The following is a 17,835-nucleotide window of genomic DNA, read 5'->3' as shown; positions in this document are numbered from 1 at the left end:
CCTACGCAGTCAGGAGGGGAGCTAGAGCGCCGCTGTGCCGCAGACTGGCGATACGACACCATGGGAACTCGTGCTGCATTCAGGCACCCGCTTACATTTACGGAGCTGGATCTTTGGCCCCGTTTTAGGCATCTGATCCCGCTTCTATTTTAGTGTAATAATACGAAAATAGCTTTAAAGCCTAATTGTATTAACACAACTTTAGGGATGCACGTATTTACTTTTCTCTGAAAAGTAGCTAATTACAGGAAATCTGGTGTGACTGTAGACAAATTTGAGCTAATTTTGAAATTGAATGCTTTCTCGTCTCATCTTTGTTAGTGATTAAAAATTCTTTAAAACTCTTTTAAACACCAAAATAACAACTGGTGGAGATTGTAGCGATAGTAATAGCAGCCATTTGTTTTATGTTTTACATTGTTAACATTAAATAACCAAGAGTAATTAAAACTCTATTTTCCGATTGCTATAAAGGCATCAGCAGTCATTCAGCTGTGTGTGACTTTACTGCCTCTATGTGGTCACATCTTCACTCTGCTTAAAGTCAGTCTGTTATTGTTAAAATAACAATATTTATTCCACTAGGTGGCAATGTTCGCGTGTCCAGAGCAAAATAAAACTGCAGCCTGGACTTATATAACCAGTAAAATACTTTGTACACGTCATTTCGACAGTTAGGGTAGAGTCTTTAAATCAACCTTTCGTGTTCCTGTCTGGTGGTTATATGGACCCGCAGACAAAAAAGTGCCTCAGCCACATGTTAGAATTAAAGAGGGCGTCATATACAGAGGCACGCATGTCTGAAAATACTGCGTGAATAAAAGCAGATTGTATTGCCTCTGATTGTATTGAGGATGGGGGGCGTGACAGTTTGCGCAAGGGACCTCCGCCGACGGGACGGGGCATAGCAGGCTGTGGATGTTGTCTCCGGTTGCTGCTCAGCAGCTAAGTCGGTATCCAGCGTAGCAGCCTGTAAAGGAGGAGCTAATATAAAGTTTACGGCAGGTGATGGCTGGTTAACAGCGATCCCCCGTGCTTTTGCGCACGTCGGACGTCCTGGAGCGGCGTAATTCAGCGTGCGCGGCGCGGCTCGGGGCAGCGCTCGTCTTCTCACTCCAAATACCTGGGCGTCAGATGAAAGGCAGGCTGCACCATGTCGGCTGCCGCTCCACCTGAGGCGAGGAAGTTCACCAGGGCGCTCAACAAGCCGGGCACCGCCGCGGAGCTGAGGCAAAGCGTGTCCGAGGCGGTGAGGACGTCGGTGCTGATGGTGAGTGAAGAGCTCAAACACAGCTTTTACGTCATATTCCTTTTAGAGGCTTTCCGTTCGCTCACTGGGAGGTCAGAGGTCACGGTCAGTTACAGGGCAACAGATGTGGAAGAACACTGAAATACTTTGCCCGAGGGCAGTGATGTCTTATGGCATACCGCATGCAACATCTTCTGCCAGTCATCATCTGTTTGATGATGATGATGATGTAACGCTGTCACCGGCTGCCTCGGACTCTGCAGGGAGCCTATTGTTGCAACTTTCTCAAAGGGGTTGCCAGGTAACTGAAATACAAACTGGCTGTTCTGAAGGGGGCAGAAAGATGACACATAGACATGCACACTTCTGTAGTTTATTGTCATCCGACCCCCTGCGGTGCGTACATGCAACCAGATCGAGTTGAAACAAACAGGTGATTAATGACAAAGTCAAACAATAGTTAAGCTGTTTCCTCCTAAGGCTTAGGGCCTACTGTAAGCTGTACCCATGTACCCACAACACTGCCCTGACTAACCTTGTGACTGTGTCTTGTTGCATAATGATAATCAATATGCCAGTTTTCTGCAACTAATGGCTTTTGCACTCAATTATTGTTGCTGTCTGTCTCTATGGTCACAGCCTCCTGAGCCTGACTCAGTAATCTCTTAGTGTGATGGGGCTGCACTTTAGAGGAGCAGTCTGACTTACTAAGAAATACTTGTTTTCATTTCTTTCAGATAGTTAGAGCCAGCACCCAGTTAGCTTAAACGTGCAAAAAGAAGAGGAAAGTCTAGTCTGACCCTGTCAAATCCACCTAGCAACAGGCTCCTCATAGTCACTGCACCTACAGTAGCCAAGAAAAGACTTTATGAGGGAAACTGGGAAAGCTCAAAGATCAGCTTCACACTTTGGGCATAATTTAAATAAACCACAAGTTTCACAATGCACTTAACACCCATTTTAGGATTGACGTTGGAATTCACAATTTGGAAATTTCATCGGGTCCTCCAGTAGAAATTTCTTTTATATCTTGCCATTTTAATTTCTCTGCTAAAATAAAAACATAGCATTAGTATCTCCCTTCCCTGGTGTATAACAGTTTCTGTTGTTATGAACCAATAGTCCACCATGATTATTTTTTTCTATTCCTGACACACCTCTTTAAAGCCTCACAAGGGAGTAATGTTGTCCTGATGAAGTATAAATAAACTTGCAGATAACTGGAGTCCTTTTTTTGACTTTGCATTAGTTCAGGCTGAGTTAGCAAAAGTGGCCACTTACAGCTAACACAAACTACTTTGAACCCTAAAGGTTAATGAAAGGTTATGCATTTGGGTTTTGTGTTTGCTTCACATGGTTCCCACATGCTGCTACGGTAAAAACAAACTTGCTCTGGTTTGCATTTAAACATTTTTTTCTGAACTGGACAGTGTTGGGTAACAGCATGTTGAACTAGCATAATGTAATGTAATAATGTGATGTATTAAACTGGTTTTGTTGGATTCCAATCAAAGGTGCAGGATGCGAAAGCAGTATATTTAGTGTTTTATCTACAACTTTTCCATGTTTACACACAACTGAAACCATTATATTAGCTTTAACTTTATATCCTACGCTGTTGGCTCATAGTAGTCTATTAATTCTGTCTTAGTCCACAGTGTGTGCAGTGGCATAATGGACATCTGATCAGATCCCCTGGTCGCCTTTAATAATGGATGAGGTGACAGTAGGTGTTCTGGCTATTTTTAAATGTACCCTCTTTCTCCTCTGTTGCTCCGTGTCACACTAAGCACCCAGGAGACCATCAATTATGAATACCCGCACATGGGATAAATCATCCACAGTAGGGTCCCAGAGCGAGCGAGCTGGATGCTGCTGGACGCACACATGCGCTCACACCAGAGCTAGGGCGGGTTTTTCACAGATACACCTTAGTAACCAGAGGTAAAGCCAAGCATCAGCACAGCAAAGAGAACCCCTGCAGGTTTCATAATCACTTCCAAGTGTAAGAAGTGCTTGCTTTGAGCTTTTTCTGGCCTCTCCCCTCCTGGATGAATGAGTCTTTATTCAATGCTATAGAAAATGCATCCAAACAACTGCACTTCAGAGGATTTGGTCTGATTAGAGCAGAAAAACCTGGCGCAGATAATCTGGCAGATTTGCAGATGCTTTCTCACTGCTGACCCATATCTGTGCCATGATACCGGAACAGGGCGTTGGGTTTTCTTCTTCTTCTCCTCAAAGTCGTTGCTGGTGATAGCTGAGGCTCTACTTTCCTTTTTCTTTATTTAAGGCTGCCTTATGCTCTTTATCGTTACCACCCTTTGCCAGTCTGGCGTGTTTGTTTGCCTGGAATCCTCAAGTTTCCTTTGAGGCTAAAAGGATTCAGCGTCATTATAATACTAAATTTCTACTCCGTGACATGATTTTCACATGCTGCCAGTGTCTGCCAAATTCACCAAACAGGCCTTCAGTCCCAGCAGACTCGCAAATGAAAATGTCTGTTCTTGTTTTGGGACCACGTCATTCTGTTTGGATGGTTGCTACATGTTATTGTTTCTGCTACATGGCCCACAGTGCTGATTTAAGCGTGTCTGTCTGTGAGGGAGATTTCACATTATTGCAACATCTTTAGCGCGCTGAGCTTTCTTTTCTTTAGTATTGGGTGATTAGGCTCAAAAAGCATTATTTCGTTTCAGGTTTACCTCCTGCAACAAGAGAATGATTAAGAAAACATATCTTTGTAAATCACAGACTCATTACTGTGTTAGTAATACATAAAGCTGTCAAACAGAACCATAATCATAGAAAGTGTGATTCAAGCTACAACATTAGAGTTGGGAACTCTGAGTATAATTTGAGTGGCATTGATGAATTTGGGGTTTATTTAATTACCTCCAAGCTTGACTTAAAACACAAAAGAAATATGTTCCTCATATGTGTTGCTAGCCACGTCTATCCTTTTTGTAAAGTGTGCATTTATTTAACTCAAATAATGTCTCTACAATAACGTGAATGATTTAAGTACATTTTTGTAACTTTATTGCTTAATTACCTTAATTACCGCTTTAGTTTGGACTAGTCTAGGGTTGAGGGCACAGCTGGGAGCATATAAAGGGGGATGGAAGCGGCCCTCTTTCCACCACATAGTGGATTGTCTCGTGCTTGGATACACCACAGCGTCAACTTGTTTGTGTTTATCCAGTGTGTTCAAACTGAAGGCAAACAAATGATGCTCAGACCAGATATGCATAATAAATATTGTTAATGTTTTTTCGTGCCTGACACTATTCTGCCACAAAGCAATGAATGAAGGAAACGGCACAGCAGCTCACAGCTGAAAACAATAAAGCAGTGGGCGTTGGCGAGATGGCTTCAAGGAGAGTTTAGAAAAAGGTTTTAAAGCCTAGGAGAAATACTCTGATGTTTATTTGTTAAGCTGAAATGATGCAGTATCAAGGATTGTTTATACTGCTTAGTGAACTGATGATTAGTATGTGATGCTGATTGCTAAAATAGTATCAGTTTACTATAATATCAGAGACTGAAGTAAAACTGATTACACTTGATCAATTATGTCAACAGAAGCCTCAAATTCCCTGTATAATACACAGTGCTTATGCAGTGCAGTAAATAATTCTGCCATTTGAGGAGTGAAAAGCAAAGTCTGTGTGCTTTTCCTTTACCTATGACTTTACTTGAGGCACTGACAAGGCTGATGTCCAGAAGAGCAGGTGTCATTTTTGCCCCCTGCTGTCGTCTTGATGGCATTAACACAATAGGATGCATCATTTGAGCGCTGCGATTGTACGCTTGCTGCTAATTTAAAGCTATCATTTGGAGTAGCTGATGCATATTTCACTCAAATCTTAAATAAAATAATCATAGTCCTAGGATTCAATAGAAATAAATGCCTCTTGATAAATGTCTGTACCAATGTACATTTACATAAAACGCTGGTGGTGACACTTTAATATAGTTTCATTTATTTGTGATGGTCACATATCTTTTACAACCAGTGCAGTCAGATCTGTCAGGAAAAAATGGGCAGTGACCAGAAAATTTTCCTCTGACCCAGTTGACACAATTGCACATCCAGTTCTGTGTAGTACGCGTAAAAATAGCCATTAGACTTGAATTAATGTGGAAAACATTCGCGGCGCTGTTGGCTGCCTCCGAGTTCTTCCACATGAAGAGCAGCGGATGCAGCCACAAGCTTGTGTCTAGACATGGCAGCGCGCGCATGGATCCTGTCCCGTCCTGTCAGAGTACCTGCAGGCTTTTCATGAGCCACTCAATAGCCCACTCACATCTGGGTTACCCAGATTCAGGAGAAGCGTTTTTAGGTTCTTTGCACTGTTCTGTGGCTACTGAGAGCGGGAACGCAATCCCTGCCCTCGATTTGTGCCAGTTGAAACATGGAAAGAATATGAATATGACTCCTTTTTCCACAACAGGCACAAATATTCATAATTTCTATTTTAAAAGTTTACATTCATGCCTTTAGCTCAAAGCAACCGTGGCCATCCGTACAGAATTGCTAACACAGCTAAACACAGTCTTGTTCTGGGGCTACTAGCACAAACCAGCAGAGGAACTAATAGTGCCCCTGTTTCATTTTTATGGAACTAACTCGCATTGTGGTGTTCGTCAGTTCTCATAGACTAATAAAACACTTTTTACAATGCTGGTCATAACAAAGTTAACACATTTCATATGTGACATTTTTGCAACATGATTCCACACAAGAAATGTGGTTTCGTGTTTTTTCTCTCTGTTGATATAAACACACTGGACTCACTACGTTCTGGTCATATTCAGCCGATAATAAAACTCAGAGGAGCTTTCTCAGGCCTAGGTTTACAAAACAATTATGTTATATTTCTTTAGGAAATATTTCTTTGCTATTTGTTTTAAGTCACGTGGATGTGAAGGGACAGCTCCCAGTATCCATTAGAAGCGATTAAGCAACAAGAGTGTTTTTTCAAGTGGGGAGTTCAGTGTTGCAATGATAGAAACAGCCTGTGAGTGGCAGTAGTGATGCGTGTCGTCTGTCTTGGCACTTTGGGGTCCTGTTTCCACTGCTGTAGACCTGATCATTGTACTGTATGAGTCCACATCTACAGACAGACACAGCAAGTGTTTTGATGATTGATGGCTGGCATTGGAATATTCACGTTGATACAAACATTTCCCTATTGCCAGGGATTCACGATAAGCTCGGAGCTCCCGAAAAAAGTGAGTCAATAAAAAGTTCCTCTCACCCCTGAATCTGTTATTTGTTTACAGCTTCTAAATGCAAGATCAACCAGATTTAACTCAACATGTCAAAAAGATGCCTCTAATACGAGTTAATAGAAATAAACATCTATGAAAAAGATGGACATGATGGAACACACAGTTTTAGCATCTGTTTATTCTGAGGAAATTGTGGAAACAAAACTCAAAACTATAGCTAAAAGAAAGTTCATATTTGATACACTGTAATTAGTCTGACTGACCAGCTATAATTGAATGCTAATGTCTTGCAGAATCTGGATGGAGCGACTTAGCTTGTTTTCATCTAGAGAGGATTGCAAAAACCATTTTAGTTTCTATATTCCAGCTGTAGGACAGTAACTAAATGCATGTTCCAGTGGCCTTTAAAGAACAGTTTATATTTTTAATCTTAAAATGACTCTTAAATACGCCATTGCTCAGCTGTTGATGCTGATGTTGCTTTTATGACATGTAGTTTAATCAAGAACCTCCCTTTTCATTATTTTTTAATAAATATTATGACCTTTTTTTTCACCTATTTGCAACAGAAGAGCATACAGTAAAACTGTTTGTCATGTGTGTCTAAATTAGCAGCTATATATATATATATATATATATATATATATATATATATATATATATAGCTGCTAATATATATATATATATATATATATATATATATATATATATATATATATATATATATATATATATATATATATATATATATATATATATAAAGCCTGTATCTTTCCTATTGAAGAAGGGGTGTAATGATGCCCAAATGTCAATTAGTGCTAGTGCTTGTTTTACAGGGGGTTGCCAGGTTTGTCCTGGTTGTCCTATGACGCATCAGGCATGATGTTGTTTTTATGGCTGTGGACCTGGCAACAGGGGTCAGGGGATGCTAATGCTAATCATTCTTATTCCTCTGAAGGCGACATCAGAAGGATGACTACACTCCTTGTAATTTCCTTGTGAGTAGGAGAATAGAGGAAGGAGGGAGATAAGGGTAAGACATTGTCTCTAGCAGCGGTTTGTGCGTGTGTGTGGGGGTGAGTCTGAGTGTGTGAGTCTTTGTTGGTCGCATGCCGCTTACACTGTTGACAAAGCAGAGTCAGAGAAATGACTAAGCTGCGAGAGCGAGGGAGCCCAGAGTGAGAGAGAGCGAGAGTGTGAGGGAGGAGAGAAGGAAGCGACAAGCATGAGTGAGTGATGGCAAGGATGAGGAAGAGAGGGAGAGAAAGCCAACCACTGGAAGGGAGAGAGAGACTGAGAGGGCTGAGTACGAGCGTCTGAGCAGCATCATCCCCCAGCAGAAGGAAGGGAGGAGGAAGAGGACTTGGAAAGTCGATGCCCTGCTCCGACTGACTGAATGAGCAGCTCAGCTTCTGTGCTTTGCGCACCCATTCCCTCGTCTCTCCATCTCCACTGAGCCGCAGTCAGCAGCCCAGCACTCACGCTGCCATTTGCTTTGCTGAGCGGTGACTATGGAGAATAACTGATAAATCCAAAATCAGTACACCTGCAGGAAGACCGAACAGAGGCTGAAGGATCCGACGGGGACCGCTGCACCTGCCTGGTGCCCACGGTGGGATCATTTTACCTGCATGGTGGCAGTAGCAGCGGGTGTTTGGTGGCAACATGGGATGCACCACCAGTGTGGTTGTTCTGCAGGGACTGCGCTCCATCCTGGAGAGGAACTGTGGCTACATCAAGGGGGCGGTAGACTTGGGGTCTCTGGAGGAGGAAGTGGAAACACTAAGTCTGAGGGGGTCTCAACTCTGGATTCCCACCACTGCTCTGGTAAAGCCCTCTTCCAAGTATGACCTCAGTGCTGATGTGTATGTGGGTAATTTTATTTTCCTTGTTGGACTAACGGAGCTATGTAAGATATGATTTTTTTTTTCGAATGAAAAATAGTTAGAAAATTAATAATTTACACTTATACTGGAAACTGGTTGGATTAAATATGAGTTACTGCAGAGATAGGCAGAATTTTGATTAATAACCCTCCTAATAGACTCCCCTGAGGAGCTGGAAGAAGTCGAACGTATCTTTTAGTTTTCCCGATCGCACAATTACTGGTGCACCACATCAAAAGCTTAACATTTGGCTGCAAGCAAATCTCAGGATTTGTGCGAGTTTCCTTCTACTGAGCGAAGTGAAATCTAGGTCTTGACATTCTTTCCGAGCTTTGTTATTCCTACATGCAGCTTGTCTGCTAGTCAGATTTATGCACTGCTACATTAAGCTTCTTCCCCTCCAGTTAGCTCCATTAGCCAGCATCCTGCTCTAACTTCTGCAAAGAGACGTAATGGACAATCAATAGCGAGGGGGTTAAGTAGGACCGCTAGCGCTTGCTGATTCTAGGACGCTTGCTATGAGCCATTATCACTTTTCCTTTACAACTCTTACACTGTGGTTATCCAACTATAACATTTCCCATAAAAGAACAACAATTACATCTGCTGACACACAACTACCAAACCATCTTCAGTTTATAGTGGAATAAATTAAGCTAGCTTTCTAAATGCTTAATTGTATTTATTATGTAGCAAGAATGTGGACATCCTTCATCAAACAGGTGTATTTTACTGCATAATCAATTCAAACAGAATTAACCAACACGTATTTGTGCCGGTCTACTACTGAACAGGACTAAGCATAATGTCCAGTTAGTTATTAAGTTAACAAGCGTCCCAAATGGTCGCCAATAAGAGAGACACATACTGTACAAAGCCGCTGCCTTGCTATGTCTCACTAGCCTTCAGCCAAATGTACAATAGAGAGCACATGTACTGTTAAATGTGTCTGTCAATCAAGCTGGCTGAGCTGCTATTGTCCCCTGCACACCTGAGTCGGCCTGTACACGGCTGCTTAGTGACCTGCTATAGTTGGTGAGTTAATGGCTGGACAACAATGTGTCTATAGTCCTGGACACACAGCACTTATAGCAACTTATGAGTGTCTTTTTCCTTTACTTGTGTTTTTTGCTGCATTAGTCATTGTTTTTCTGTTGTGGTGCAGATGATTATGGCTGAGTGAATATGAGCATGAGCATGTTTATGCACTTTTGGTTCTGTGAGGACTCTTGTGGTTCCCTCTGAGAGCGTCTCTGCGCCTCAGCTGTTGCTGCACAACGCTGAGCCGAGCTCTCATCACCTCTCACTGCTCTGACATCACAGGAACTTAGGGGAAGCCCATCTCTGCTTTCACATTTAACTCTTCCCATATGACTTCCCATTATAATACCTAAAGGTATAGTAACAGGAGGCCAAGCGCAAGTCAGACCGCAGATCTCTGTGATTAGAGGATGTCCTGCGTTTTTACTTTGACTGACAGATGCTGGGTTGTGGCTGCTGAGTGCGGTGACTGCGTCTGATGCGTAGCATGTGTGTGGAGGAGCACCGCCGCTTTTCAGGCAACACCCTCGCACTTTCTCTCTATAGTAACGATCCCAATCATGATGTCAACCGGCGCTTATGCAATTCTCCACAGACTCCTGTGACGCTCTGTGTTTATGTAGTGTGTGTGTGTGTGTGTGCGCGTCTGCGCCTCTCGGGGAGGGTGTGGAAGGCTCACATGGCCTAATGAATCCAAGCTGTGTAAAAACAAATGGACGCCAACCTTCTCCACCTACTACTCCCTCGCGCTTGCTCGCTCGCTCGCTCACTCTGGCAGTCAAGCTCTTACACAGATGGCTATGTAAACTAATTTTCACTCCCATCAAGCATCATGCGCACATTCAGGCACACACCCATCCTTGTAGTACTGCTGGTGTTTTAGCAGCTGTACTGTAGCTCCTGGAAGCATAATTAGACATGAGACTGCTCCAGAGATGTGGGTGAATGAAACGGGATGACCTCAGCATAGCTTGGGTCTCTGACAAGAGGCTGATTATCATGCTGTGCTGGTGACGCTGTCACTGAGGCAGCCAGCTCTGGGGCCAGGGGACAATGTTAGACTTGCTGTAAATGCTGCAGTCTACTATACCCTCCAGAACTCTGCTCCGTTTAGTTTGATCTCATCCTTTTCCGTCTATTCAACGTAATATGTTGCGATGCCTTGACAGTATTTAGCTAACTTCATTTAAAGGTTTTCTGCCCATGAAAGATGGTAAAACTGCCAAGCTTGGAACAAAATATGAAAATGCATGATTTGATTGAAGCTTCTGAGGCAAAGGTGAAACAGAAACAGCTGAGCAGGGTTCCTCATCCCAGCACCAGCACCCATCAAACATTGAATTGATATTGTTATTGTTAAAAAAGTTGTGAGTTTTCAGTTTCAACTGTGATGATGCATTCAAGAACACTGTAGAGTGTAGGCAATCTGGGATTTGTGTTAGAATCCAAGGTTTTAGTATTGCACTGAGATATGAACATTTTGGGTTGATCTACTTAAAAAAAGACTTCACCAATTTGAAATGGGGGTTGACCAAAACTAGTATGTGAGAATGAAGAGACACCCAGATTCCTTCATGTTATCTAAGCTAATACACAAGCTAACATTACCAACAGAAGCTTATGCTACTCCCGACAGTCCAAAACACGACAAGCAGCAGGTCGTAACTTTAACCTAACCTACAGCGGGATCTTTGGGCATTGAAGGTTAGTGCTGAAAGCATATGTGAGATAAAACAATGACGGACCGAGCAGTTGCGCTCCTGCAGGCTGGCCCCGCCCCCTCTCATCATGGCTCCGCCCCCTCTCAGCCTGACCATTGCTGGGGCAGGAACAAAGGAAACCAGGAAGCACTATTTGTAGTTCTGAAGCCTACGGCAAACCATCTGCCGAGGCGTCTTACTGGAGGAATAAATGATAACTTTAAATAAATTATGGGGAAATCTGAGTGTCCCTTCATTCTTAAATATTACCTAAGGCCTTTTTGGTCAACCCCCATTGAAAATCCGTGAAGTTGTCCTTTAAATATTGTTAGATTTTGTCACATTATTTGAACAAACACGCAGCTTTAAGAAATCACCTTGAACTCTTGAAAAAAACCTTTCACTCTTTTTTTGGCATTTCAAAGGCTGACTTATTAATTGATGTTGAAAGCAGCCATCAACAGCAGCCTTTCACAAGGTCATGATGAGTTTTCCTGTGGCTCCTGTGAAGCTTTTTTCAGTCAGCATCTTGCGGATGCCCCCGTTGCAGCCCCTCTTCTTACCGCCTCTGTCTGCTTCCTCTGTTTTTAAAAGAAGTTATATCTCTGAATGGTGCATTTGAGCAAGTCTCTTTGAAGCGAGTACAGTTAAAACAAGTTATGCAAATGATGTGCTGCGCCTTACACATCAGAGAACCCTGCGGTAGGAAAAGACACACACTCTGTGTCTTTGTGTTGCATTTTGTGCGCAGTGATGGCGCTGAAACTGTAATAGCGCGATGATGGCTTTTGAAGTCATCCTGTCCATCCTCTCGTTAATGGTTCCAACTGCAGCAACGCAGCCTCCTGACCCATGAGGGTATTTGGATGAGTTATTAATTGTGCTTGTTGGGTCCAATAGCATTAGTGCCTTGTAAATTTGATTGAGAGGAAATAAAATCCTTTAGTATGCAGGATTAGCATAAATTTACCCACAATGATTCTTCGCTGAAAACTTTAAATGTCATCGTTCTCTCACTCCAATGGAAAACAGCTGAGCCGAGGCGCCTCTGTCGCGCCGACATTAAAGGCAAGCGATGCTCCTCAGAGAGAACGCTGGCAGCACGGCGAAATGAGGGGCAACTCGCACGGTTCCTGAAGCGGCAGCAGAGGGTGTGTGTCACGCCACGGAGCCAGATAAGAGGGGAGGCGTGTTCTAGCAGACCCCGCTGAGGGCGCCTGCTGCAGCGGACGCGAAGCAGGAACAGCTCAAAGGGGAGTCAAGTATCATGGAGAGAAGAACTTTATTAGATACACCAGCCGTCTATGTGGCCAAAGCCTTGGAACTCACCATCCTCTGTGCTCTCAATTATTTACATGTAGTAGAATGATCACATTTCTCATTTTCTCTCTGTGAAAAATGATGCCCATGTACAGCAAAAGTGGAATTAATGTCAGCGAGCTGTACTGGATCGAGGTATACTGTACAGGTTGACCTAAGAAACTGAGTTTATTTATCAATTCAGCAAATATTATCTTGGGTTTTTTTTTCTTGGAGCAACATTTCACATGAAAGGTTTAAGATCTTGCAACCTGAATACATTACAGTACTACATATTAGCAATCTAGTATTTATGTTACTTGCAGTTGGTAATCTGTGACACTAGTGTCTCTCTGCTGTGACATATTGTGTTCCCGTCGTCTCATGGAGCTCTTCTTAAGACATGAAGTCCTGAGTGGGACATCAACTGTGGTGTTTTATGTCATTAAACTAAACAAAAAAATACTCTCAACCTTGTCCTGACCACCGGATCACTGAGGCATCTAACCAAAAACTCATACATACACACAAACATCATGACACAGGAGCAGAGTTGATCAAATGTTAACTTTAGTTGTGATTGCACTTGATTTCTTCATCATAAAACCAAAGACACAGGCTCCCCCTAAGCTAAACTTCATAGTGCATTGATTTTCCGTTCTTTTCACCATGTGCAGGTTTTGGCCACTGTCTGTTTTCACACACAAAAGGCAGGTGGAGCAGCCAGATGACGACATGAACTCTGGGCCTCTTTTACGGTTTTAATGTGGGAGCGGCCGATTCCTCCTCCGCTCGTCCCGTCTCATATCGCACACGGTCCATACGAACGCACGCACACCCTCACAGCTGCACAGCTGTGCCGGTGGGAGGGGCCCTGTGTTTCTGATGAGGCAGAGAGGGAGGCAGGGCTATTGTGATTGAGCGCAGAGGGAATCTCTCTCACAAGCTTCCCAGACTGCATGCAGCTCTGTGCCATGGCAGCGCGTGTGCAGTGAGTGTCACACCTGAATACGGGATAAAGCCAGTCTGCGCTGAGCACCATGCAGGGCCGGGCAGCCAAGGCCCCCAAAAGGGAGATGGTGATAGAGTCTCCCCAGCAGTACAAGGACGTGGCTGAGATTGAAGCAGAAGTGGAGGCTGGGTCACAGGTGGCACTGGTAAGTCTCCTTTACGCTAGTTTTGCTACAGGCCTTTTGGTTCTGGCAGTTTCTTGTGAAACAGAGCCAATGTTATCTGGTGCTTTAAACAGTCGAGTTTTTTCAGTTGGAAGGAAATAGCCGCCTGAGGGTCCACCTCTCCTGAGGGTTGACTGTTGATCTTATTTTAGCAAATGGAGCGGCGGTGGATTCCTTTGTTCATTAACTGTTCCCTGCATTAGAGAGTTAGACAAGTTGTCTGCAATGATTGTAGGCCCAAAGATTATTATGTAAGGTTAATTTGATAAATAAAGTCATGTAAAGATGAAGATAATTGACTTCCCTATTTTTATGCCTCCATGCCAGTGACAGCTGTGGTCAGAGACTCAGAGACATTATGTTTTGGGTTGTGTCTATGTTCATCCCATTATTGTAGATACCTCAAGAACGTCTTGAGGGAATTTTTTACAACTCTGGGAAAACTGTCCACTTGGGCTCAAAAAAGAAATGAGATTTTCGTGGTAAAATGTCAAAGGTCACTGTGCTGAAATGCATCTAATTTGATTCTTGCATGAGGTTAAAGGTCTGAGACACTGACCTCAGGTCTGGCCCACTCCTGTGAAAGTGATATTATTATATATTATATATATTATATATTATTCAGCACAAGCTTCCACCTAAACTTGTCTATAAACTTTCTAGAGTCTAGAGACACATGCATATGAATCATATCTTTTATAGACGTACAACCTCAGTGTGACAAACTAAATAATATCTTGTGAAAAACTTAACTAAAATAATTACTGAAGTCAAACAGCTGCTTGTTATTATGTTCTGTCTGAATGACACTTGTACAGTTGGAAATTAAAGCTTGTTGGACGACCTTCTACATCTAAAGGTCTGAAGGCTACAGACAATGTTTTCATTACATCACCAGGAGGATTGGTTGGATTGAACACAAAGCAAATCGGTGGTTAAATGTCTATTTAACTGACCTCAGTTTGTTATGTGTTGGTTGGAGCTGAACCAGGAGGAGACTCCAAATAATCTGGAGCATATTTGTTCCCCGTGGCCACGTTCAGGGAAAGCAAACATGTCTGAAATATACAGCATGATGTGGCGAGACTTGGTGAGGTGGAGAAACAGTCCATCATCTGAGGATGGCAGGTTTTATCATCTATGGGCGCACTGTGGCATAAAAATCAATTTCAGACACTCAACAGCAGTTAAATTGAAAGGTCTTTAATAAATATGATACGTTTATTGGCGAGAGCAGTTCTTCCTTTTCTGTTAGAGGTTTCATGATCTGAAGCTACAAATATTACTTATTCTCACAAATAAGAACTACGTGATCTGCTTTATGTACATGCCAGGTTGTTTTTGTTTGATTGAATGTGAATGTTGACACACTGATCATATCCATTAAATGAATTAGTTGCTATTTCGGCCATTAATCAATCATTCGTTGCTTTTTACTTTTTGGAAAAGACAGACTGAATGTAATTTAAAGCCCTAGTAATCAGTCAGCGATGTAAGCGGCCTTAGTCACGGTACAGTACATACTGTAAGTGTGTAAGTGTGTGTAAGTAAAGATGCACTGGGTGAAGTCATTTTCATTTTCCGTTCCGTTTTATTGCCATAAATAACATTTCCAGCTTATGAGGAGGGTCTTGATTTATTGCTGAAGTTGTTAAGGTCAAAGTTTGTCTAGAAGCTAAAAGAGACTGAAGCTTTATTTACGTCTCTTTACTGTACATGTGAACACAGCCTCACATACTGTATGTGTGGTATGTGAAGATCTGCTTTCTAATGTTACTGTCAGACGTTCTGAGGGAGGACATGATGCAGGAATAACCATGGAATGCCGGGGAAGGATCCGTTCATCCCGGCTACATCCTGCTACAGTATCCTACCTAGTGTCATGCATCACGCTAACAAAGGCCTCTCTGTTATACTGTTGTTTTTTGGAGCAAAGGGTCCTGTTTAGAGGCTCAGGGCGCCCTTCCTGTGGTGGGTAGTGCACCAGCGTAATGTAGGTAGTAATTTACCATGTCTGGTAAATCCTCTGAGACACTTGCAGATCGTAGCATTCACTGTCATTTACTGGTGGAGGTTTTGTTTGTGAGCCCATGACGCAGTGACTGGCACAGTGGCACTCGCAGCCTCTCGCTGATCCATCTCCCCGCTTCCCGCGTCTCCTCCCCTCCTAACCCACATTCATCTCTGTCTCCATGCCCGTTCCTGCTGCTGCTGTACATGTCAGCTGGTTTCCCTGTGAAGGGACAATAGCAACTTGTCCGGACGGTGTGAATAGCTCACGTTTCCCCCTGAAACCCACCCTGCGCCCTGTGGCACTCGCATTGTTTGAACTGCCCAGCTCTGATCGCGGTTGTTTGGTTGTGAAAGAGAAAAAGATGCAGCAGCTGGACTGATCTCTGGTCTTTTTATTCTCCTTTAGGTTAAGCCAAAGATCATAGAGCCTCTGGACTACGAGAATGTGGTTCTACAGAGGAAGACGCAGATCATCAGTGACGTCCTGCGGGACATGCTGCAGTTCCCCGCTGACGACTTCCAGGTAAGAGTGATTGATAATGCACCAAAACATGAAAGTCATCAGAACAATGGAAGCAGAATCCCATTTATTGGCCAAAGATGTTTGGAACATTTGAATGTAACAGCATGTGTGAGCAACACTCACATTTTGACCCATTAAACTTCCCACTTCTCTGAGGAAGTGGGAAAACTTCCAACTGAAGCTGAAGATGTAGTGTTGCTTCTGTTGATAATTTGATATACGCTGGTTCTGTTTGTCAGCTGATTATCACTTTGCTCACACATTTACACTGTATTAGTTAATCGTTTAGTAACAGCTGTGGCCTCATGCAACACACTGGAAGTGTGTGATTTCCCAGCTAGTGGTAAATCGCAGGTAAACAACGGCATGAGGTGTGAATACAATGGTCTTCAAGCACTGCGTGCAGTCGCTGGCTCATAGTTGTGTGAATGTTTCTCTGCATCGCAGACTCAAGGCTTGTGTTCAAAGGAGCTCGAACACTATGTCAACATTACATCACTGTGGTGCTGAGATGGATCAGTAGGACAGAAAACAGGGAGATGTTTGCTTTTACTTTACTATAGGTCTCAAACAAATCTGAAATAATAAGTCAGATATGAACTGATTTCACACACATTTATTATACACTGGAGTATTTTGAGTTGGTTATATACTTGGTGCCCAATTTACCATTGTATCTACAGCTGAAAACAATCCCCAGCATTAACACAGGTTCCAGTTCAAACAGTTTGCTGAACTACACAATGGTGTGGTGGAGGCGCTACAGTAAAAGCTACAGTACCGGACTGTTTCACAATCGCTGGGTGATGAGTGTTTTTCATTACAAGGCCGTTCACAGTGCACAGCCATTAGTAACTGCCCAGGACTGTGTGTGGGAGTCTGTCCGGCCCAGAGTCCTGCACAACCTGCCACATGTTTTACATCACAGAGCTTAAAGGAGATAAGGGGGTGGGCCGTGTACATGCATGGATACATGGATACTCATATAAATACACACCCAGTACAAAATACATGCACAAGAGAGCAAACATGCGGATTGCACTTGTATATGCTGTAAAATGTTTAATGCTTCAAATTATAGGACTTTACTCTTGCTGAACTTTTGAACAAGACGACTTAAAGGACTCCTGTCCATAAATCTACCCTGATATCTCCATCAACGCCAGATTAAACTCCTGCCTGTCACAACGCTACCCATCCCCGTCGGTGCCACTGTCTGTGGGAATGCCATCATCAGGCCCAGTGCAAAGGCTCAGGAAGGAATGCTGTTAATTGGCAGCCAGCAGGTCTCACACAGTTGATTGACAGCAGTGAACTTTAGTAAGAGTATCCCGTGAGTGAGAGGTCAAACGGGCCGGCTGCGTGTGGAGAACAGGCCGGTTGTTGGCAGCCTCAAGACCTGAGATGAACTGTAAATTTTGAATTCGTATCTTTAAAACGATGGAATGGTCACATATTGCAAATTCCCGCCTTCTGCTTTTTGCCGTTCTGACTCTTTACACTGACACACTGTAGTTTGGCCATTTTCCCCTTGCACCAAATCTTCTAACCACCTGCTGGCTCCTGCTTCATGTTTATTGGATAGACATGAGAGTGAAAGTGCTCTTATCATGTTTTTTCAAATACTCAACAAATTCCTTAATCACTTGTTTTATGCAGATGCAAAGTAAACATTAGAGTCAGTCACATTTTTCCAGTCAGCTCAGGTCTT

The 17,835-nt window shown here is 43.1% G+C and overlaps 1 protein-coding gene across 22 annotated transcripts in view; it reads left to right on the top strand.

Annotated features, from left to right (window-relative positions):
* The window catches only part of dock9b (dedicator of cytokinesis 9b), a 43,820-nt gene that overhangs the window by 848 nt on the left and 25,137 nt on the right, over positions 1-17,835 (top strand). For 5 of the 22 annotated variants that reach the window (XM_055505130.1, XM_055505126.1, XM_055505143.1 and 2 more), the window contains exons 2-3: positions 1,006-1,270; positions 16,008-16,124. In XM_055505130.1, coding sequence (XP_055361105.1) covers positions 1,154-1,270; positions 16,008-16,124 — 234 coding nt within the window. In that variant the 5' untranslated portion in view covers positions 1,006-1,153. Of the gene's footprint in view, positions 1-1,005; positions 1,271-7,634; positions 8,315-13,347; positions 13,571-16,007; positions 16,125-17,835 lie in introns of those variants that run through there. The other 17 variants (XM_055505089.1, XM_055505094.1, XM_055505086.1 and 14 more) reach the window with 10 other exon arrangements.

Source organism: Betta splendens, chromosome 2, assembly GCF_900634795.4.
Source record: "Betta splendens chromosome 2, fBetSpl5.4, whole genome shotgun sequence".
Lineage (NCBI taxonomy): Eukaryota > Metazoa > Chordata > Actinopteri > Anabantiformes > Osphronemidae > Betta > Betta splendens.
The sequence above is the reverse complement of the archived record's forward strand: the minus strand, read 5'-3'. Positions and strand labels throughout refer to the sequence as shown.